This window comes from Danio rerio, chromosome 4 (assembly GCF_052040795.2).
Source record: "Danio rerio strain M-AB ecotype USA chromosome 4, GRCz13ab, whole genome shotgun sequence".
Lineage (NCBI taxonomy): Eukaryota > Metazoa > Chordata > Actinopteri > Cypriniformes > Danionidae > Danio > Danio rerio.
Window position 1 is genome coordinate 4844529 of NC_141024.2, and position 26025 is coordinate 4870553.

At 34.2% G+C, this 26025-nt stretch overlaps 1 protein-coding gene across 13 annotated transcripts; it reads right to left on the reverse strand.

Annotated features, from left to right (window-relative positions):
- Positions 1–817: 817 nt before the first annotated feature.
- tbc1d30 (TBC1 domain family, member 30) lies at positions 818–24718 on the reverse strand. 13 transcript variants are annotated; one of them, XM_087247829.2, is made up of 15 exons: positions 24419–24718; positions 20712–21006; positions 17823–17987; positions 11381–11442; positions 11225–11290; positions 10554–10679; positions 9656–9841; positions 8453–8621; positions 8203–8371; positions 7875–7980; positions 7600–7706; positions 6364–6503; positions 4200–4406; positions 2695–2760; positions 818–2071 (listed from the first exon to the last, which is right to left on the reverse strand). In XM_087247829.2, exons 1-15 carry the CDS (start codon positions 24569–24571, stop codon positions 855–857), a joined length of 3234 nt encoding a protein of 1077 aa, XP_087103955.2. In that variant the 5' UTR covers positions 24572–24718; the 3' UTR covers positions 818–854. The 13 variants fall into 13 exon arrangements, with proteins under 13 accessions (XP_087103955.2, XP_087103954.2, XP_087103956.2 ...); XM_087247828.2 differs by having other exon boundaries at positions 2662–2760; XM_087247830.2 differs by lacking the exon at positions 2695–2760.
- Positions 24719–26025: the final 1307 nt, after the last annotated feature.

Below are 26025 nucleotides of genomic sequence, written 5' to 3' on the forward strand. Positions count from 1 at the left end.
TGAAGAAAGTTGGAGCTAAACTGTGCAGGACCACCATCACTGCATGTTTTGGATGCCTACTTTGCTGGTCACGCCCATTACAGCTCTTTCAGTCTGTGCTAGTGAGCTGATGATCTGTGTTTAATGAAGGAGACATGGAAAATGTGCAGTGCTAGTGGTCCCCCAAGAACGTGGTTGAGAAACACTGGTTTAGATCAGGATTGCCCAAACTCGAATCTGGAGGGCCGGTGTCCTGCATATTTAAGCTACAACCCCAATTAAACACAGCTGAACCGCCTAATGAAGTTCTTCCTATACTAGAATCTTCCAGCCAGATGTGTGTTGAAGGAAGTTGGAGCTAAACTGTGCAGGACCACCACCACTGCATGTTTTTAGATGTCTCCTTTGCCGGTCACACCCATTACAGAGACATGGAACACGTGCAGTGCTAGTGGTCTCCCAGGAACCAGGTTGAGAAACACTGGTTTAAACCAGAGTTGCCCAAACTTGATCCAGGAGGGCCTGTGTCCTGCATATTTAAGCTCCAACCCATATTAAACACACCTGAACAGGCTAATGAAGTTCTTCCTAGCTATACTAGAATCTTCCAGCCAGGTGTGTCAAAGGAAGTTGGAGCTAAACTGTGCAGGACAGCGGCCCTCCAGGACCAAGATTGGGAACATCTGGTTTAGACACATGTATTAGGAAAAAGAACAAGAACACCAAGAGTGAAAATCTTTTTTTTTTGCAGTGCTTAAGTATCTGGAAGCATATTAGACTTCAAAATGCATGTGCTTTCACAAGTCTGGAATTTAAACCCAAATGAAGAGGAACCCAATAAGTGCTCTTCTTTATTATTAGCAGTCTACAACTCATCACCGGCGTTTTGTGGTGTTTCCTACACGGTTCATGCTTCTGCTCATCTGTGGGAAGTGTACGTTTGGAGTTCTGGCTGTTGGGCCGTAGAGACCCAGGTTTCTTGCAGCCATGGATTTTCGGGGTGTTTTGATGCAAGGGAATGGGGAGTAGATCTGCTGCTGTGCTTTTGGAGGATCTCCTGCTAATGATGAAGCACTTCTTCTCAGGGAGCTTCCACTTTCGGAGCTGGAGGAGTCGGAACCGGGACGGCGGCTGGATGGGAGCGGAGCCTGAGGTGGAGTGGTGGGATTGACATCTTGAATGGTGATATTGAGGTTTTGAATGCTGGAATTGGGATTTTGATCTGTGGGATTGGGATCTTGAATGGTGGGATTGGGATTTTGAATTGTGGAGTTGGGATTTTGAACAATGGTATTTGGATTTTGAATGGGGAGACTGGGATTTAGAACAGCAGAACTGGGACTTTGCACAATTAAATTGGGATTTTGAATGGTGAGACAGGAATCTTCAGTGGTGGGTTTGGATTCTTGAATGGTGGAATTGGGATTTTGAAGGGTGGGATTGGAATCTGGAACGGTGGGACTGGGATTTTGAATGCTGGAATTGGGATTTTGAATGGTGAAACTGGGATCTTGAATGGTGGGATCAGGATCTGGAGTAGTGGGATTGGGATCTGCCTGTGGTTCTGGAGTAATAGTTGGATCTGATTGTGGGTCTGGATCCAAAGCTGGTTCTGGAGTTGACGGATCTGGTGAAGATTCCGGGTCCAGTTCTAGTGAAGACAGCTGTCTATCAATCTCCTGCAGTTCTTGCTTGGAAACATCTGAGCCTCCAGCTGCCGCATTTTCCATTTTATCTTCGTCTGCTTCCTCGGATTTGGTCTCTTCTCCCTCCTTAGATGCTCCTTCAGTTTTGCTTTCATCCGTCTGATCGTCTTCTGCCTCCAGAGAGTCATCAAAGCCGAGCTGAGCCCTCGCTCTGGCGATGTTCCTCCGGTGTGCTCGAACATGCGTGCGCCAGGGCGAATGATGTCTGGAGCGAACCATCTGATCCAGAAGCGGCGTTGAGTGGGATTGAGGAGATCCACCGTTATGGATCATACCATTCTTCAAGGATCGCTGACAGGGTCTTGGTCTCCTGCCCAGGAGAAGGTGATTGACCACTGGGGATGGACCAATTTGGGAGGCAAGAACACTGGTGGCTGGACACTTATCTGTAAAGAACCAATAACACCCGCATGAGTAAATTTGTAGACCAACTTTGAGTTTGGCTTAATCCAATCGGTCACCATGATTTTAGCATGAATTGCTAACATGAATAATCATGTCGTGAGAAAGTTTTTAACATGAATTAGCATGTTGCTAGCATTAGTAAGCATAATGCTAGAATGTTTTAGCAAGAATTAACCCATTACTAGCATGAATTAGCATTTTGTTAGCATAAATTAGCATTATTATTTATATTATAATTAATTTCAAAGTATAATAAACAATAAAATATATGGTTATGTAATTACACATACATATTTATACATAAAACACATAGAACTTATGATTTCAATTGACTTTCAATCATTTTCTCTAGATGTGCCGTTCCAAAATGGCAGATTTCAACATTTTAACAATTGAAAACAATAATAAAGAAGCTTCAGTATGTCCCAAAACCCTGCAAAGCATAGCCAGGATGTGCAAATATCTTCATTAATCAGTTGTTATTGCATTACACAGCAGCAGACCCAACACCACACCATATATCTTTAATAAACCCACAGCTTAGTTGACCCATTAATTATTATGAGCTGACCCATATTATGAGTTGACCCATAAGTATCTGTACCAGTGTGGTAGATCTGCTGTTTACTGGATTGATGAGGTTCAATAGTTTCAGCTTCCACAGGAAGTCCTGAGAAAAATGTCACATTTGTCACACCTTTAAAAGAACAGCAGTGTCCTCAACGCAGCAAAAGTCATGATGACACAAAATAATAATAAAATTACTTTAAAATATTTATATTTTCTTCCAGCTGATTAACGATAAAAGCACTGACAGCCGAACAAAACACACCTAGCAAAATTATTTTAATGATTATTAACTATCATTAATGAAAAAGAAAATCATACTATAAATACATATATTTGTTGCAATACTGCACAGCCCTAGTCATGCATTGGTGTGGATGTTAATGTCGTTACCATTATGCTGTGTACACACCAGACGCAGAACGTGCGGATAAATAGTGCTATTCGCGCGTAAATGGCTCCGTGAACATTTGAGTTTACTCGCTTCATTCGATTCATTCGCACGTCAAATCCGCTTCATTCGCACCTTCAGAACAGACGCAGAATCACGTGATGGGCAGGGCTTCTGTCTGCCCGGTGACTCTAGCTTCGTTGCTAAATGGCAACGAAAGAAAAGAAAATAACAGTGTTTTTGTGTTTTCTGAAGACTGAAAACAGCATCGATGCGTTTAGGTCCGTGTCTGAGTCCACTAGATCCTTTCAGAGGTGCATCCAGCTCTATGAGCTCATAAACTCCTCCTCCTCCATAAACGCGCAAAACGCTCAATTCGCGCCCCGCCATTCGCCATATCATGCTATTCGCACGTTTAGCGCCGCAGGATGTCTATTCGCACGTTTGCATTGACTTAACATGTAAATCACTCTGGCTTGACGCCCCTTCCGCGTTTGGTGTGAACATAGCATTAGAGTGTTAAGACAAGCAAGCAAGTCATTCATACAGATAATTTTTATTTATTTATTTTTATTTACCGTTTTATTGTTTTGATTTTTGTACATAAAAATGTTCAAATGTTATTAAATAAAATAAAAGATAAACAATACAATGCATGAAATAAAATATGACAAGATACACAATTAAGTTATAATTGAAATCTATGATATGATTAAATATTTTAAAAGCTATTAATCATTAATTTTTTTGTCGGCTTAGTCCCTTTATTAATTCGGGGTCGCCACAGCGTAATGAACTGCCAACTTATCCAGCATGTTTTTACAAAGCGGGTGCCCTTCCAGCCACAACAATAAAAAAACAAATCAAAAAAAGCTATTAAATACTGTATAATAAAACTAAAATGTTAAAGATGTATTGCTATGTATAAAGATATATAGCAAAATACACAATGCAAATGTATTAAAAACATGCATTTATTTACTTTTATATATTGCTCATTGATTATTTTCTTCATTAGATTTTTTACAACTATTTTTAAATATAAAAAAATCAAGTCAAATGAACTTCTTTGTAAACCAGTGCATCTCCAATAGTTATTTTTATTACATCAATCAGACTTTAAGCTCGTTATATCAGCATGACGTTTGTACCTGTGTGAATGTAGAGCAGTCCGGCCTGCTGCTGTTGTTTCTGTTTGATACGCGAGTACTGTTTCTTCAGGGCGCTGATGTCAGTGCTCATGCGCTCCAGCATCATGCTGTTGATGGCAGCCTGGTGTTCGGCTCGTCCTGCGCCAACCGCCCCGGGACTGAGCTCTGCCATATTACTGCCATTACAGCTCTGCTCCGCTCTCTGATCTGCACATCCAAAAAAAAAAAAAAAACACTCCAGATGAAAATCAGTGTAAGACTAATGGACACTTTAACTGGGGAATTTGCATCAGATCATTTCCGAATCTTCCATTTATTCATTTGCACTGAAATTGAAGATTTCAACCGTGACCATGCAGAATCTGCGGATATAATTTGTGTTATTTCTGTACGGAATTTTGTACAAAATCTCTGGATTTATGCAGAATGATTTTAAGAGTGTAGTAACTAAAAACTTAATTCCCCAGTAAAAGTGTCCAGTATTATTACACTGATTTTCATCGGAGGTGTTTTGTGTCGGATCATCTCCAAATCTTCCATTTATTCATGTGTACTGAAACTTAAGATTATAACCAGGACCAGACATAATCTGCATATGTTTTTAGCTATTTCTGTACTGGATTTTGTACAAAATCTTTGGATTTATGGGAATAATTTTGAGAGTACAGTTACTAAAACCCAAAAACATAACTTTTATGTAAGGTTTACAATGCAAATTCAGTTAGAACCACTTGTTTGGTGAACAAAAGTAAGCCTCTCATATAATATATCTACTTAAAGGCAGAAAATATTACTTTTGCCAGCTATACTATAAATAAATTATATAAACATTTACATATTAGTCATTACTAAAATTACTATTAAAACGTTTACATTAGACATTTACATAAGCAAATAAATAGACTGGGATAATTACTACATTTTAACTAAATTAAATTTTTATTTTTTTTTATGTTTACATGTAATAATCAGGTCCCCGATGCATCTTCAATCCCAGAAAATGTGCAAAAGATTTATACTGAAAGCCTCAACATCAGCATAATATATAAACACTAATTTGTTAATATATATATATATATATATATATATATATATATATATATATATATATATATATATATATATATATATATATATATATATATATATAATGTAGCAGGGTTTACATTTTTTCACTTGTTCTATTATGTATTGAGTGTCAGAATAGTGTAAAGGCCCCGCCCTCTTCCACAGCTCATTTGCATTTAAAGGGACATACATGTACATAATAAAGGTGTTTTAATTTGCTCACACCAAAATAGAGGTAAATTTAAAGATAATATAATTGATTTGTGGAGTATTTTGAGACACTCAGACACGAGATTTATTTGTCATGCCAAAATAAAAGGATCCTGTCCTTGCATACTATTCATACCTATATATTTATATTAACACTGTACACCCTTAGTGCAAAACAGCACATCATCATGCATTAATGTGGATGCTAATGTAGTTACCATTATCATTTTTAGACATACACCAATATCAAATCCCACAGCCAGTTATATTTATACACACAATTTTTTTTTATAATTATTTTTTAAATGTTAATAAATGAAATACACCAAAAATACAATGCATAAAATAAAATATTACAAATAAAATACACAATGAGTGTAGAATGTTAATCTATGATACTGAAACTTTATTATACAAGTTATTAAATATTTTATAACGAAACTAAAATAAATGTATAGTTACATATAATTCTTTATTGCAAAATATACTATGCAAATGTATTCAAAATATATCTTTACAATAGTAAAAAAAAGAGTATAATATGTCTCCTTTAAGAGCAGCTAGAACGACTACCTTGAATAAAACAAGAGTTGACAAATGCATAGAGGATTAAATCCATCTGAGGGCCGATTCAGACAGGATTGTGGAGGATTTGCCAGGTTTACGTTGGCAGAGTGAGCGACATTGAGCTCATGTTTGCATTACAGCCTTAGTTTGACAAGGCCAATGTGCTTTCAGCCAATATGGCATTAAGAAAGTCAAACATCTTTTTTGGTTTTTTGGACATAAATCATAAAGCAGGAGTGATGTTTGTGACCTCATAGAATGATTTAGTACTATTATTTTCTATTAGCTTTTGGCTTATGAAATAAAATCAGACACAGACCTTTGAGGTGCCTTTGGTATCTTTGGATCTCAGGGGCCAGGAGGCCACCTAGTGGTCCCAGACAGCCCAGAGCGGTGACGATAGAGTCTTCATCATCCATGTCAGCATCATCATCACTCTCCCAACCATGGAGGGCCAGACTATAGTCAGGAAATAAAATGATTACGTGTGAAATAAAATAAGGATGGATGGATGGAACCATAGATTGAACCATGGATGGATGGATGGATGGACAGAATGGTAGATAGATGGATAGATAGAATGATAGATGGAAAGAACCATAGATAGAACGATGGATGGATGGATGGACAGAATGGTAGATAGATGGATAGATAGAATGATAGATGGATAGAAACAAAACGATGGATGGATGGATGGATGAATGGATGGATGGATGGATGGATGGACAGAATTGTAGATAGATGGAAAGATAGAATGATAGATGGATAGAAACAGATAGAACGATAGATGGATGGATGGATGGATGGATGGATGGATGGATGGACAGAATTGTAGATGGATGGATAGATAGAATGATAGATGGATAGAAACAAAACGATGGATGGATGGATGGATGGATGGATGGATGGATGGATGGACAATTGTAGATAGATGGATAGATAGAATGATAGATGGATAGAAACAAAACGATGGATGGATGAATGGATGGATGGATGGATGGATGGACAGAATTGTAGATAGATGGATAGAAACAGATAGAACGTTAGATGGATGGATGGATGGATGGATGGATGGACAGAATGGTAGATAGATGGATAGATAGAATGATAGATGGATAGAACTGTAGATAGAATGATGGATGGATGGATGGATGGAATGACAGAGATGGAAGGATGGATGGATGGATGGATAGAACCATGGATGGATGGATGGATGAAAGGATAGACAGAATGATGGATGGATGGACAGAATGATAGATAGATGGATAGATAGTATGTTAGATTGATAGAAACATAGATAGAACGATAGATGGATGGATGGATGGACAGAATGATAGATAAATGGATAGAATGATAGATGGATAGAACTGTAGATAGAACGATGGATGGATGGATGGATAGATGGATAGATGGATAGATAGATAGATAGATAGATAGATAGATAGATAGATAGATAGATAGATAGATAGATAGATAGATAGATAGATAGATAGATAGATAGATAGATAGATAGATAGATCTCCGCATCTGTGCTGTGTCTGTTCATCTCTCGTACCTGCTGTTGGCTCTGACCGGCGCAGGGAACGGCGTGATGTTATAGGTGTATTTCTCCCTGAGCTCAGCCAGCTGCGGGAATGGGAACGGAGCCATGGAGTAAACCGTCTGTCAGCAAAAAAAAAAACAAAAGAAAAAAAAAACAAAGCAGCGGGATGAACAACTCGAAGAAGCTCTTTGCATGTTCAAACACTCCATTCTGCAGCATTAGAGACATTATACTTGAATCATCTTCACAATAAGCCTCATATATGAATGAATTATTCATGCTTTTACCTGCATGAGTTCATTGGAGTCGATGAGCTTGTGTTCCAGCATTTCTTGCGTCAGGCAGCCCATAATACTGTAAAATTCATCTGCTGTCTGACACTCCTCAATACGCCTGACAAAGAGAAAGATTCAGAACATTTCATAAGCTGGACATTAGTCATATTTAACATATGATCACGTTGTTTTCTGGAATAATAATACTAATAAATGATGTTAGCATTGTGCTAAATAAGCACAACATTGTTCAGTTTACTTTAAGGATTTGATTCTAGTTGATTATATATAGCTGGATTACAGTTATTATTGGTATGAATGGGGGTTTTATTGAACCTACTCTCCCAGTTTGGCCCAAATGGCCAGAGCGACACGCAGCAGCATTTCTGATCCCTCAAAAAACACCGAATCCCAGATCTTCAGCACGGTGTGATGAGGCAAACACGTGGCAAACATGGTCAGAAACCACTGCATGGTGAAGACGTTGGTGAGCGGAGGCTCGTAGCTGCCTGAAACACAATAAGGTTTACATACTACAATCGCCTAAAAACACTGTTCATATTTATGTTTGATGCAGGGTTTCTACGCACCTCCAGCTTCGCGATTGGCCACTTTTTGGAGGTGGTGAAGGTGCTGAGAAAGTTCTGGAAGCTTCAGCCGCAGCAGGTCTCTGAACACGGCCATGTCCACAGAGAGTGCTCGCAGATTATTGGCGAAATAACTGTCCGGAAGCACCTTGTCGATCAAATAGATCATCACCTGTACCACAATAATAGTCAATAGTTTATCATTAATAATGGCAAACTAAAATATAATAAAATTAAAAATGTAAATAAAATACAAATTCTAATTTAATTAATGCAAAACAAAAATAAAACAAAACCAAAGCAAATAAAAATGCAAATAAAATAAAATTGCAAGTAAAACAAAATTGCAAATAAAATCAATTAAAATTGCAATTAAAATGGTGTTGAAAAAATACAGCATGAAATAAAAATGTCAAATTAAAGTACTATGTAATAAAAAGTATTGCAGTTTTTGTTTTAAATAACAGACATATATTGCGAACAATATAAATTATAGAAATAAAATGCAATTCTTCATAATTAATACAATTTGAAAATAAAATTACTTAAAAATAAAAAATAAATAAAATAAAAAATAAAATAAAGGCAAATAAAAGTAAAAAATAAAATGCTTATTAAAATAAATAGAAATGTTAATTAAATGAAGTAAAAATGTAAAAAAAATAATAAAATGCTCTAACATAAAATAAAAAATGCTAATAAAATTAATAATATTATAAAAAGGCAAAGAAAAAAAATGCAAATAAAATAAACTGTTAATTAAATTCAATAAAATGCTAATTAAATAATATAAAAAGCTAATTAAATTAAGTTAAAATGTAAAAACAAATTATAAAGTGCACTAAAATAAAATATAATAACAGAAATAATAATAATAATAATAATAATAATAATAATAATAATAATAATAAATAAAAAGGCAAACAAATTTAAAATAAAAATGCAAATTAAATTAAATGTGAAATAAATTAAATAAAATGCAAATTAAATAATATAAAAATGCTAATTAATTTTTTTTAAATGATAAATTAAATTTAATGCAAAAATAAATAATACAAAAATGCTAATTAAATAAAATGTCAAAAAAAAAACAGAAGATGCAATAAAACAAAATTTAAAAAATGCAATTACAAATGCAAATAAAATGAACAAAATAAAATAAAAATGCTAATAAAATAAAATAAAACGCTGTTTGATCATCTTTACCTTTAAAGCGTCTCCTTCATTGCCCTCAGTGACCTCCAGGATAAGTGCCGCCAGCACATTAAATCCCTGACAGTATCCTACAGTCTTGTTCCAGCGGGCATAAGCCAGCAGCACCCGCTTCAGCACCACCCGGTCCTGCTCCGCCTCCTGCCCACAGTAAGAGCTGCAGCCTGTCCGGTGCAGATCCTGGATGACAACAGACCGTAAAGAACAGAACACTGGACTTTGATCACTACTACACACCTGCTAGACACGCGCGCATGCATACGCACACACACGCATCTGGCTACATTACACACTTATTGACAGACTGCAGTGAGCAAATATCCTGCTTAATTTATCTTTTATCAGACGGAGTCCAGTCCATTAAATATATCTGAACTTCAATTCTTAAAATCTAGACTGACACGGTTTCAATTTACTAGAACTTCTATGCTTTGACACTATCTACATTGTAGATGCGCTATAGAAATAAACATGAAACACAGTTTTTCCAGGGTCCCACTTTAAATTAAGTGGCCTTAACTAATATGTACTTACACAGGAATTAATAGTTTGTTACAATGTACTCATTGTGTAAATACATGTATTTATTGTGTACTTATGATTGACTAAATACCTGTATTTAATTGCATCTGTAATTAACTTCTGTAATTACATTTGTAAATACACTGCTGACCATTCCCTACACCTTAACCCACCCTTAAACCTACCCATGCCACCAAACCCGTCCATACAACACAAGAACACAAGTGTTCTCAAATACATTATGAACACGGTAAGTACATTGTATTTATTTTTGATGCAAGTAAATAGTAGTTAAGGACACTTAATATAAAATGGGACCTTTTCCACTTTAAAATAACCGTTTAAGGGAAAATATAACAACATGAAGTACCTTTACTATTTGTATTCCCAAAGAGTCATCATCTGGATTGCTGCGGTCATTGAAGGCAAATCTCATGGTTTTCTCCCAGTCTATAGAGATGCTGTGAAGATACTGGTCAGCCAGGGTCAGCCAGACCTACATAAGAAAACAAACATAATGTAAGTGTTTACAATATCACAGCTAAGACACAGCCAAATACAGCTGAATTCACAATAATCAGCCCTCCTGTGAATTGTGTTTCTTTTTTAAATATTTCCCAAAAAATGATTAATAAAGTACTTTTTCACAGTACTTCCTAAAATGTTTTCTTGTTTTATTTCGGCTAGAATAAAAAGCAGTTACATTTGTAAAGATCATTACTATTAGCGCTTTTAAACAATATATTTTTTATGTCTACAGAACAAACCATCGTTATACAAAGACTTCCCTGACTCCCCTAACTTTTACATTTAAGCCTTTAAATGTCACTTTAAGCTGAATACTAGTATCTTGAAAAATATCTAGTCAAATATTATTTACTGTCATCATGGCAAAGAAAAAATAAATCAGTTATTAGAAATGAGTTATTAAAACTATCATGTTTAAAAATGTGTTGAATAAAATCTTCCATTAAACTGTAATTGGTGAAAAATATATATACAAGGAGGGCTAATAAATGTAAATAAATAATTCTCTCTTACTCTTTTCCTCCACTCTTTGGGAATGCCGACCGGCAGTCTGGCCACTGCTTTCAGAGCGTCGTACCACTAGAAAACAAACACACACACAATCATCATACAACATAAAAAAAAAGCACAACTGTTTGCTTTCTTGCTGTTCAAGGGATCAATACGTACTTGCTGAAAGCCGTTCTTGCCTAGAGAGGGTTCGATAGTGAACTTCAACCTGGTGTCTACTCCTGTAACAAGACAAAAACAGTGGAGAATCAATATTAAAGACTATAAAAACATCTTTTGTGGAGCTGCAGATGTTGTAAGAAGATATTTCTGAGGAAAAACAATTAGCATTAATAGCAATAAATCCACAATTTCAAGAAAGTCACGATTATGAAGGCAAAAGCATATAAATTATACAAAAAATATCTAATTTAAAACAATTATATTCTTAACTTGCATAAAAACCTGTATTAGCTATAACAAGCTCGTCCTTGTTTAGCGGCGTCATTGCCCTGCTGAAAAATCCAGCTTAAACCAGCCTAGGCTGGTTGGCTGGTTTTAGCTGGTCAACCAGGCTGGTTTTAGAGGGGTTTTGGCCACTTCCTGGCTGGTATCCAGCCATTTCCAGCCTGGTCTTAGCTGGTCGGGCTGGGAGATGACCAGCTAAAACCAGCTTGACCAGCCTAGCCAAGCTGGGAGTCCAGCCAAAACCAGCTATATCCAGCTTAAACCAGGCTGGTCTTTAGCTGGATTTGGCTGGTCGTTTTCTGGCTGGAAATGGGCGGAAACCAGCCTGGAAATGGCCAAAACCCCTCTAAAACTAGGCTGGTCAACCAGCTAAAACCAGCCAACCAGCCTAGGCTGGTTTAAGCTGGATTCTTCAGCAGGGTGTTTATCAAAGAATCAATTTTAATATAAAAAAATGAGGATATTGCTTTCATTCTATGATTCATTGTGAATGACAGAGAAGTTATCAAAATGTATACCAGGAATAAACACTAATAAAAGCAGCAGAAATGATCGGAAACGATAAATATAGCGTGTTATCGATCACAAGTAGAAACCAAACACGAGATATTGAACGGTTGATAAAAGCCGCTGTCCACTAAAAAGCGGTGCTGAAACTCACTTCCGCCTGGAGTTTCTTCCGTATACAAGACACCAATCTGACAATAACACGATTAAAACTCTGACTTTCAGCGTTTAGACATCATTTACACGATAAAGATGTTCAATTATAAAGGTTGGATCGGTTAAACTGAAGTAAGTTTCACATTAGCCACCGCTAAAGATGCTAACTGCTCTCGAACGCGAATGTAAACAAAGATCACTGACACGTCGGGGAAAACAGAAATCAGCAACTTTTGGTGCATAAAAATGAGTAATAATGACCAACCTGAGTCCATCTGTGTTACTGTTTCATGCTATTAAAATGACAGACAGACCTAAAGTGAAGTTAGCACATTTCTGCGTGTGTTTGAGTCGTGAGGCAGGATCTGTTCCGGATTAACAACATGATCCTACCATCATCTCTCCTGCCCTCCTGCTGCACTCATTTACCATTACACACATGAAAAACATTGGCTTTTTATGACTTGCATAGTTATCAAAATGAAAATCTATAATTTTCTATATTAATCTATAATTAAATGTTATAAATATCATCATTTATTAGAACTAAAATGCACCCTGTGTATTTTCAGAAGCCCTCAAAACTATACTGTATTTTAAAATGTAAATACAATATTAAAACATATTCTAATAATATAGTTTACTTATTATATTATTATATTCACTTAATATATTTTTAATAATTCTATTAATGTCTTAATATACATATTGTGTCAGTTAAGCTAAGCCTAAAGCCTTTAAATATATAGTAAGTAAAGCTTTTTTATAGCACCTTTCCCAGACATTAAGTCACAAAGTGCTTTACAATAAAAGATAACCAGAAAACAGGTATAATAAATAAATAAATAAATAAATAAAAACACATACCAATAAAATAAAACATTTTAAAACAAGTTAAAATCCAAGTACAGAAACACTAATACTGTCAATTAAAAGCTTGATCAAAAATATGTGTCTTTAAGTCCAAAGATGGGTCTTTAAGCCGTAGTTTTGGGCTTAGTTTAACTGACACAATAGCTATATTGTGATACCAATAAAATATTTAAAGATAGGAACAGAGAAATTAGTTTAGGGGCATAGTAAAATATTTAAAATATAGTTAGGCTATCCTATATAGTAAAAATAGAGCACAAATAAAAAATTAAATGAATTACACTTCTGAAAAAAAAAGTGCAGTAAAACACCTGAGGGAAAAAAAAAACATTAAAAACATATTCAAGAAAATATAGGCCTACTTAAAATGATTCACTTAAAAAGGCATAGTTTACTATTTTTATATAAAATATAATAAAACAAAAAAAAATACCAAAAACAAATCAAATGCAAAATAATGTTCAGAGTAAATCTAAACAAAAGTTTATATAACAGGGCAAAAACAAGATAAATAGTAATTTGGTTTTTTTCCCCATGTCTGAATGACAAGCAGTGGGCATTTGAGATGGATGGATAATATTAGATAGATTTAAATACTGTGTTAATATATATACTGCGTGACAAAACAGGCCAGTTCACAATATAGTTCACAACATTTAATCACAGCATATTAAATATTAAAACGACAGGCCTTCAAAGCTAATTACCACAAAGCGCAATTCTCCATTCAGCATCGATGCAAACAAACGCGCAAGAACCGGTTTTATCTATCTATCTATCTAATATTTAATTAATGATGTCTTAATTATTATATCTAAAATATAAGGCATGCTGTATTCACCTGGCTCTAGTGTGCACAGCAGGCGCGGCGCTCTTCTAGAGATCCCATTGCGTTTCTTCAGCACATTACTGATAATATTACCGACTCCTCCAGCTGCATTCTGCCGCTTCACACAAACCCTCGACCTTTTAGAGGAAATAAACCTTTCCTGCTTCATCTAGAGACAAAACAGTGGTCCTTTGGGCCGCGCATTTAAAAAGCCGAGCTCATACAAAAAAATCCTCTCGTTCCGATCAATAAATCAGAGGAAAATAACGCGATCAAACATCCTTTATCATCTCATGCATATACGGATGTCTGTATCAAAAACATAAGAGTTATAAACGGCAGAAAATAATGAAAGGTGACCGAAATTGATGCGGATGGATGGAGAGGCGGAACAGCGCGGTGATGCGCGAGTCTACACCCACACATGAGCGTCACATGCGGGCTAGAGCGGGAGGAGGGACCGCTGGAGCTCTGGAGGAAGAGCCAGAGAGAAAGCAATTACCTGTGCCGGGCTGACAATTTCAGTGAGAAATGAGGAAATAAAAGTACTTTCCTGCTTATTTTTTAAGTTTAGAGGCTTAAAAAGTCTTTGTTAAAGCATTACTGGACTTTAATTCACTATAATCTTCTATGTGAAGCTGCTTTGACACAATCTACATTGTAAAACTGCTAAAGAAATAAAGATGAACTGAATTTAATTGAATTATACACTAACAAATGACGTTTGCAGTTTGTTCAGACTACTAAAACAACAAGATATGATGGCTCACTATATATATTAATGTGAGTGAGGTGTTTTTTCTTCTGACATACATAACAATAATAATAAAAAAATACAAATGAATGATAATCTGCAATTATGATGTTCACAAAAGCAAAAACCATCCATCAAAGCACACTTTCGGTATTATGACACTACTCAGTGACTGAAAAACACTGCAGTTTTGATGTGATTTTATACTGTACCTGTTTGTCAGTGCTTGACATGCAGCATGTTGAAATAAAAAAGACATTAAAAGCAAGGCCACACTCAAATCTCCCACAGAAATGCACGGCACAGCAATACGATAACATCCAGAAGTGTAAATAAACGACTGCTACAACATGACGCTGCAGTAGTTTGCATGTTAGAGTCATAAACTGACATGAATGAGCGGCTGGATTCTCTCTCTGCACGTGTGTTTTTAATCTAATGCAAATGATGCAGTTGTAAAGGTGTAAGGAGGGAACGCGAATGTAGAAATGAGATATTTGAGATTAATGTCTTCAATTAGGCCCACATCAACAGAGGGAACTAAATTAAGGTAAATTAGAGATGCATTTGATACACTGTAAAACAAAAAAAATCTGCATTTCAAGTGTTTTCCTTTAATTTACAGTTGTGAATTGCATTATGGGATGTTGATCTCTGCTCTGTCGACTTTTGATGTTGAAAATTTGACACCACAGTTTAACATAGTGACTTTTATATACATTTTAGTAGTTTAATAATATAATGTATAAGAAATAATATAGAAAACAGTCTGTAAAACAACAGAAAATGTACTAGCAGTTTATTAAAAGGTTTTTGTAGCGTATACAACACCAACCCAGACAATATATCACTGCAAACTATTAACAATGTTTATAAAAGTCACTTTTTTTTAAACTTCAAGGTTAAAAGTTGCTGGAAGAAAGATCAAGATGCCATAATGCAAACCCAAAACAGAAATAAACAGGAGAAAAAATAAATAAATAAAAACATGAATTACAATATACGGATGTGTTTTACAGTGTAGTTGTCCAGGTTCATTATTACAATAATATAAATATAATAATAATATAATAATACAACAAATTGGTCGAATGTTCCCTCCTGTGTCGACCCCTGATAAACAGGAAATGAGCCAAACCAAAGGGACTGAGTATATATAATTTAAAAATGATATAATACACAAAACTACGCTATTTTGTTGGTTGGATTTTTAAAAAAAAATGAAAATAAAATATTTCTCATTTCCATGTAGTTTACCTTAACATAATAATAACTCAAACTACAATAAAAATGTATAAAATGTATATTGACATGCATAAACAAAACAATTGACTAAACTGAAGAAAATTCTGGAATAAAATAGTTTTCAAGGTTGTAAATTAGGAGTACAGGGTAAGATTTACTTGAAACGTCTTGTGAAATAAACAAAGCAATAGCAATTTCATAGGGAAAAGACAGACAGGTGGACGGACAGACAGACAGACGGACGGACGGACGGACGGACGGACGGACGGACGGACGGACGGACGGACGGACGGACGGACGGACGGACGGACGGACGGACGGACGGACGGACGGACGGACGGACGGACGGACGGACGGACGGACGGACGGACGGACGGACGGACGGACGGACGGACGGACGGACGGACGGACGGACGGACGGACGGACGGACGGACGGACGGACGGACGGACGGACGGACGGACGGACGGACGGACGGACGGACGGACGGACGGACGGACGGACGGACGGACGGACGGACGGACGGACGGACAGACAGACAGACAGACAGACAGACAGACAGACAGACAGATAGATAGATAGATAGACAGACAGACGGACGGACGGACGGACGGACGGAAGGACGGACGGACGGACGGACGGACGGACAGACGGACACAAATAGATAGATAGATAGATAGATAGATAGATAGATAGATAGATAGATAGATAGATAGATAGATAGATAGATAGATAGATAGATAGATAGATAGATTATAGATAGATAGATGGATAGATAGATAGATAGATAGATAGATAGATAGATAGATAGATAGATAGATAGATAGATAGATAGATAGATAGATAGATAGATAGATAGATAGATAGATAGATAGATAGATAGATAGAAAAAAGGAATATACTAAAATATTGAAATCATTAAAACATAATGCAAAATCATCATAAAAAAATTCCAAAAATCATAAAAACATAATTTCTTTATGGTTTAAAATCAATGAAATGGAAAAGAGGAAAATAGAAACTATTAATAAAAGACAGAAACAGAATCTCAATATCATGAAAACATCTCTGCCCTCAGTCTTTCTGCATGCTATTTTATATTACATTATATGCTATTATATTATATTCATTCATTTTCCTGTGGGTTAGCCACTTATTTATCAGAGGTCGCCACAGTGGAATGACCTGCCAACTGTTCCAGCATAATGTTTCCACTGTAGATGCCCTTTCAGCCGCAACCCAGTACCGGAACATAATATTATATTATATTATTTTATATTATATTATATTATATTATATTATATTATATTATATTATATTATATTATATTATATTATATTATATTATATTATATTATATTATATTATATTATGAGGAAAGAGAGCGAGAGAATTTTGGGTTTATTGCCACGTCATTGCAAAAAAAAGTTTACCACATTTTATAACATTCATCTATAATTTAAAAAAATATTCTAACAATTAAAAGTCATCAACAGCAATAAATACACAAGATAAAAATACATAAATAATAATAATGATAATATACTGTACCAGATAAAAATCTAAAACTGTTTAAGGTTTACTTTTGATAATTTTTTTTTTACAATTTTAAAAGAATTCACATTTAAAAATATTTCATTTAAAGTCTCTCCATATATTATGCGGACAGTAGACATTAATGAAATCTGAGATCTACTTTCGACCTACAATGGATTAATCTAGAAAAAGCAAAGAAGACCATGTGGGTAATTTAACCCTGAGCAAACGCAATGAAAGAACGCTCTGTAATTACGTCTTTTCTGCGAGACGGCTTGCAGGCAGGCGGTCACGATATCGCAGTTCTTCTGGAACTTCTGCCGGAGTCGATCTTTCCTTTTGGCCTGCCGCACCAGTTTAGCCGACTGTACAGCGATGCGGTATTTCACCTCCTGGACAATCCACTTCAGCTCTTCTGGACCTGAAAACAACATCAAGACTGCTGAAGCTGAACCCCATTTTACAAAATAAAAGATAATTCATTTGATATTAAAGGTTTAATGAAGAACTTTTAACTTCAAAGTATTTTTTTCACTACATAAAAAGCTAATTTGTGTCTTATTTACATCAAGGAGAGACACTGTAGGTTAAAGCACCATTTATCATGCGCCTTTCAGACTTGAGATTTTTTGTGGGGTTTTTTTTTACATCCAAAATACATTAAGTCTGTCTTTTCTCAGTTTATTAATTGTGTTTGTAGATTTGAATTACAATGATTTTATTCTTAACATAAATTTTTAGTTTTATTCAGTCTATATTTATTTATTCTCTATTTTGAATATTTTTAACAGATGGATATGTTCCATAAATTAACTGTTAAAATTGATTTTGCTCTTTAAAAAATACAATTTATTTCTGTTTGTGATATTATCTTAATTATGGACAACTCGGACACAAATATGTTCAAACGAAATAAAAAATAATAAAAAATTATTTTGAACCTGACTTCATCCAATATTCAGATGCAAGAAATGTATTAAATTATCAAATTTAAAGATGACATTCTAGAAAACCTGCAATACAAAAAATATTTGCAATGCTTTACATACTGTAATCAGTAAATTGGTGAAATATGGTAACTTATGAAATGTGGTAAATTTCTTTGCCTTAATCCATTGTGGAATGGTTCTTTTTTTTAGAACTGTTTACTTGTAGGTCTTAGGTGAACCAAAACAGTTCTTAAAAAACGTCAACAACAACAACAAAAAAGTATAATATCATATAAAAACTCATCTGGTTCTCCAAAGACCTTCAAGTGAACAGTTCTAAAAGAACCATTAGCTTGAAGGTCTTTGAAAAATCAAATGAGTTCTTATATGACATCAAAAAAAAGAATGTTGTGGAATGAATCTTTTTAGAAATGTTCAATTGAAGATCTTTATATTGGAGAACCAAACAAAGTTCTTATATGACATCAAAAATGTTGTGGAATGGTTCTTTTTAGAAATGTTCAATTGAAGATCTTTGGATTGGACAGCCAAACATAGTTCTTATATGACGTCAAATATGTTGTGGAATGGTTCTTTTAAGAAATGTTCAATTGAAGATCTTTATATTGGAGAACCAAACATAGTTCTTACTTGACATCAAAAATGTTGTGGAATGGTTCTTTTTAGAAATGTTCAATTGAAGATCTTTATATTGGAGAACCAAACAAAGTTCTTATATGACATCAAAAATGTTGTGGAATGGTTCTTTTAAGAAATGTTCAATTGAAGATCTTTATATTGGAGAACCAAACATAGTTCTTATTTGACATTAAAAAAATGTTGTGGAATGGTTCTTTTTAGAAATGTTCAATTGAAGATCTTTGGATTGGACAGCCAAACATAGTTCTTGACGTCAAATATGTTGTGGAATGGTTCTTTTTAGAACTGTTCACTTGAAAGTATCTGAAGAAGCAAAAATACTGTAGTTCTTATATGACATCATAAAAAAGAATGTTGTGGAATGGTTCTTTTTAGAAATGTTCAATTGAAGATCTTTGGACTGGAGAAACAAACATAGTTCTTATATGACATCAAAAATGTTGTAGAATGGTTCTTTTTAGAACTGCTCACTTGAAAGTATCTGGGAACCAAAAATACTGTAGTTCTTATGTGACATCATAAAAAAGAATCTTGTGGAATGGTTCTTTTTAGAACTACTCACTTGAATGTCTTTGAAGAAATAGTTCTTATATGGTAAAGGTCTTTGAAGAACAAAAAAAAAAACTGTTGTATATGACATCAAAAAAGGGATGTTGTGGAATGTTTTTTATTTATTTATTTTGTTGAAAGTTCACTTAAAGTTGTTTGGAGAACCAAAAAAAGTTCTTAAATAACATAAAAAAAAGAGTGTTGTGGAATCCTTAATTTAGGAGTGTTATAATAATGTAAGATAATGATGATTGACAGAACACTGTGTATACATGTAGAAGTCTATGAAGTCCACCGTATGTAAACTGTCATGATGGCCTGCAGAGAAGCTGAGCACCTGAGACAACAGTTAAATTACATGAGCAAACAAAGGGTTAAGACTTAACTGGCTCTCGGGATTCAAGTGTGGTTCTTTTTTTTACGTTTACTACTAATTATATACCAAGTTTCAAAAAATCTTCAGTAACCAAAACAAGTTTCAACAGTAATAAATACTGTATATAATTAATAAATAAATTACAATTAAAAAACACACTTAATAAATGGCCACCAATAATCCCAAAACATCAAATCAGCACGTCATCACGTAACCCTGAAAACTAAAATGATGACGCTGAGAAATAAATACACCTAAAATAGTAAAAAATACACTTTAAAGTACATTAAAATAGAAGGCAGTCCATTTAAATTCTAGAATAACAATATTGTGGCATGGCTTTGCAATAAAAACTATTTCTTATAATGGAGGTCAATGGGGCAAAAACAGCCCCAAACATAATGAAAGGGTAGTACATTTGGCCAGTGAATTGTTGAGGGTTTTTTTATGCCAAAGCATTATGCCAAAATATGTGTCAAAATAAGATGTTTCACCACAAATCATTTCATTTGCTGAAACACAGAGAAAGTTGTGACCAAATCAAGACTCAAAAACACCCTTGAGAGGATGAAAACATTACCAACACCACACAGATGTTAATAAAGTCCAACAGTGTTTCAATCCTCCTCACCTTTCTGAGCCAGATATTTGACCTGATGGCGCCTGGTGTGCTTCTCCTGGAGCTCCTGCAGAAAGCTAGATCCGCTGTTGCTCCTGCCCAGAAAAGCGTCCGAGCTGGAGGCCTCAGTGGAGCTGTCCAAGCCTGGGACAACGTGACTGTACGTGTCATAAAGCTCCACCAGCAAACAATCCACCAAAGATGAAGCCCGGGAGTCTTTCAGCTCCTCTTGATCAAAATACACACTTCCTTTCTCCTCCTCGTGAGCCTTCCTGGATGACGTTTTCTCACAGTCTCCATCTGACACCTTTGGGACATTGAGGTAAAGTCGGTTTTATATTCGTTCATTTTTGAACAACAAAAACTTGTGACATGCTCCCTATATAGTTTACCACGCTACTTTGAATATTTGTTCTGAAATCGCATGCAAGTATGACTTCAAAACAACATGAGCACTCTTATATTGACTGAATGTGCAAATATAAAATCTACTTTACCCCAAACTATTACAGTCCTTTGAATAATTTGGCAGGTAAATATGACTTCAAAACAACATAAGCTCTATCTGAATGACTGTGAACAATACTGTACTTTGATAGTCATTGGTTGCTGATATGATTTCACCATTTAGAATTGGCAAACAACACATTTCCAAAATTATATTGTTAAGGAGAGCCTCTGAATGTGCGAATATGGGCTAAAACCAACTTTACCTCAATTTATTCCACTATTTTGACTATTTCCGCACATAAATGACTTCAAAACAACATTAGTACTATTTAATTGACTGTGAACAATGCTGTACTTTGATAGTCATTGGCTGCTAATAAGATTTCACCATATTAAGAATTGGGAAACAACAGTTTTCTGAAATTATATTAGGTTATTAAGCAGAAACTCTGAATATGTGAATATAAAACCAACTTTACCTCAATTTATTACAGTACTTTGATTATTTAAATATAACTTTAAAACAAAATAAGCTCTATCTAAATGACTGCAATGTTGTACTGATGCTGCTAATATTATTGATATTTAGAATTGGCAAACAACCCATTTCTGAAATTATATTGTTAAGGAGAGCCTCTGAATATGCGAAAATGGGCTAAAACCAACTTTACCTCAATTTATTACTCTATTTTGAATATTTTTGGCATGTAAATATGACTTCAAAACAGCAAAAGTACTATTTAGTTGACTGTAAACGAAATGTATTGGCTGCTAATATAATTTCACTATATTTAGAATTGGGAAACAACAGTTTTCTGAAATTATATTAGGCTATTAAGCAGAAACTCTGAATATGTGAATATAAAACCAACTTTACCTCAATTTATTACAGTACTTTGATTCATTAGGCATGTAAATATAACTTTATAACAAAATAAGCTCTATCTAAATGACTGTGAACAATGTTGTACTGATGCTGCTAATATTATTAATATTTAAAATTGACAAACAACACATTTCTGAAATTATATTGTCAAGGAGAGCCTCTGAATGTGTGAAAGTGGGCTAAAACCAACTTTACCTCAATTTATTACACTATTTTGAATATTTCCGCACATAAATGACTTCAAAACAACATTAGTACTATTTAATTGACTGTGAACAATGCTGTACTTTGATAGTCATTGGCTGCTAATAAGATTTCACCATATTAAGAATTGGGAAACAACAGTTTTCTGAAATTATATTAGGTTATTAAGCAGAAACTCTGAATATGTGAATATAAAACCAACTTTACCTCAATTCATTACAGTACTTTGATTATTTAGGCATGTAAATATAACTTTAAAACAAAATAAGCTCTATCTAAATGACTGCAATGTTGTACTGATGCTGCTAATATTATTTATATTTAGAATTGGCAAACAACACATTTCTGAAATTATATTGTTAAGGAGAGCCTCTGAATATGCGAAAATGGGCTAAAACCAACTTTACCCCAATTTATTACTCTATTTTGAATATTTTGGCATGTAAATATGACTTCAAAACAGCAAAAGTACTATTTAGTTGACTGTAAACGAAATTTATTGGCTGCTAATATAATTTCACTATATTTAGAATTGGGAAACAACAGTTTTCTGAAATTATATTAGGCTATTAAGCAGAAACTCTGAATATGTGAATATAAAACCAACTTTACCTCAATTCATTACAGTACTTTGAATATTTAGGCACGTAAATATAACTTCTAAAAATAAGCTCTATCTAAATGACTGTGAAAAATGCTGTACTGATGCTGCTAATATGATTTATCTATTTAGAACAACACATTTCTGAAATTATATTGTTAAGGAGAGACTGTGAATGTGTGAATATGGGTTAAAACCAACTTTACCTCAATTTATTACACTAGTTTCAATATTTTGGGCAGAAATCACATGCAAGTATAACATCAAGCCAACTTTATCTCAATTTAATACACTATTTTGAATATTTTGGCATGTAAATATGACTTCAAAACAACAAAAGTACTATTTAATTGACGTTAAACTAAATGTATTGGCTGCTAATATAATTTCACTATATTTAGAATTGGGAAATAATACTTTTCTGAAATTATATTAGGCTACTAAGCAGAAACTCTGAATGTGCGCACAGAAAACCAACTTTACCTCAATTCATTACAGTACTTTGATTATTTAGGCATGTAAATATAACTTTAAAACAAAATAATCTCTATCTAAATGACTGCAATGTTGTACTGATGCTGCTAATATTATTGAAATTTAGAATTGGCAAACAACACATTTCTGAAATTATATTGTTAAGGAGAGCCTCTGAATATGCAAAAATAGGCTAAAACCAACTTTACCCCAATTTATTACACTATTATCAATATTTCGGTCAGAATTCACATGCAAGTATAACATCAAACCAACTGTACCTCAATTTATTACACTATTTTCAATATTTCGGTCAGAAATCACATGCAAGTATAACATCAAACCAACTGTACCTCAATTTATTACACTATTTTCAATATTTCGGTCAGAATTCACATGCAAGTATAACATCAAACCAACTGTACCTCAATTTATTACACTATTTAAGGTAAGGTAAGGTAAAACTTTATTGTCCCAGCTAGGGAAATTTGTCTTAGGCTCTTGCCCCCAGCTGCAGTCATCACAAACATGGACAAAACAATGCAACATACAAAAGACAAATAGATAGTTCAATAAAAGTTACAAGCCTCACTCCATGAACACATAAATAAGCAAACTAAATTCTCTTAATCTAATCTCAGCCACCACTATTATTTAATAGCTTAATGCTCGTAGGATAAAAATAATTTTTATACTGTTTATTTATGAAATTTTGAATATTTCGGCATGTAAAAATGACTTCAAAACAACAAGAGTACTAGTTAATTGACTGTAAAAGCAATGTATTGGCTGCTAATATAATTTCACTATATTTAGAATTGGGAAACAACAGTTTTCTGAAATTATATTAGGCTATTAAGCAGAAACTCTGAATATGTGAATATAAAACCAACTTTACCTCAATTTATTACAGTACTTTAAATATTTAGGCACATAAATATGACTTCAAAACAACATTAGCACTATTTAAATGACTGCAATGTTACATTGATAGTCATTGGATGCTAAAATGATTTCCCTATTTACAATTAGCAAACAATACTTTACTGAAATGACATTATTAAGTAGAAAGTCTGAATGTGCGAGTATAAAAGGCAACTTTACCTCAATCTTTGAGACCCACTTATGAAACCCCGAAAAGCCGTCCAGGTAGGACGCACCTGCGCTGAGGAAAACTCCGCTCTCCTCCTCCGGGCAGATGTCACATATGTTCACCTCCTTCAGCTCCTCTTTAGCCACTTCCACCGCGGCTGACATGGTTTATTTCTCTTTAAAGTTCAGCATTACTTTGTGGTGAACGCATTGGGACTCTGCAAAGATTGTTTTAGGTGGATCAATAAGGAACTGGAGTTCCGGGTCTGTTCCATTTCTTGAGCCGCGGGTTGGCAGGGACTCAAACAGGCTGCGGTTTCCTTCCTGAAACGGGCTAAATCCTGATTGCACGCCCCTGCAGAGGGAATAGTTCAACCCACTGGCCGAAAAGTTTCCCTAAGAAAGTTTTCACAAACGACAGGTGCTGGAGAAATACGCAGTGTTTGTTTATTTATCCAACATAGGTTTTTAAACACAAAATATTTGGCTTAATTGTTTAAGAATGTACATAGTAAAAAATAAAACAGTGAAGTTCAATTCAATTCAAGTTTATTTGTATAGCGCGTTTCACAACAAATGTTGTTTCAGCTTTACACTCGGAAATATTATTATTATATCACATAATGTTATATTAGTTACCATAAGTTTATTAGTGACATTAGTTAGTTTATTAGTTCATCGAAAGCATGCTGGAATCCTTTATTTCTTCTGTATTATGGGCTTTAAACAATACATATTTAGCAAAGAAGAGTATCCGAGACGAAAAAAATTAATTATAAAATAGTATTTATTAACAAATAGGTATATACGAGATAAAATGTTTAATTTAATAGTTTATTCATCTATATATTTTTTTAATATTACAATAAAAATACAGTTGGCAGATTATGATATCTGAAATGTTAAAGTATGCAGATTTACAAGGTTTTTATTTAATTATGCTAATATTATTTCAAATACCATGTAGTTAATAAATTAGGATTATACAGCTTAAAACAACGAGTAAATACTCTATAAGTAATATAATATGTCACATTAAATACATTTTACGAATAAGGATATCTGCAATTAATATCTGTTTACTGTTTCAAATGGTAATAAACTGACTTATTGACTTACCAATAAACACATTTTTAATATATTATTATTATACCCCTTCAAGTACTGCTGCTAACGGTAATTTTAGGAATGATGTCATTCCTGAGCGTAAACATCAGCTGACCGGGGCTTCCGCCTCTCCACATGACTTGAACAGGGATGTTTTGTAAATCCTACTATGGCGACGTGTCGCTTTGTTAATATTAATGACGCAAATCGTCAGTTACCCATCTGATTGGCTGTCTACAGTGGATGGGCGTTAGTTTGTCTTTTTCTTTATTTTTTATTGTTTAAACAATATAAACATAATAATCATAACAATTGATGACATCAAGTACAATAATAAAGTATACAAACAAACAAACATAATAAACAAGTAAAATCAATAATAATAATAATAATAATAATAATAATAATAATAATAATAATGTAATAAAAAACAGAGTACAGAGGCAAATCATCAAATTAAATAATATTTACAAAGTCCTTATAAAATCTCACAGTCTTAACACTTTTTTTGC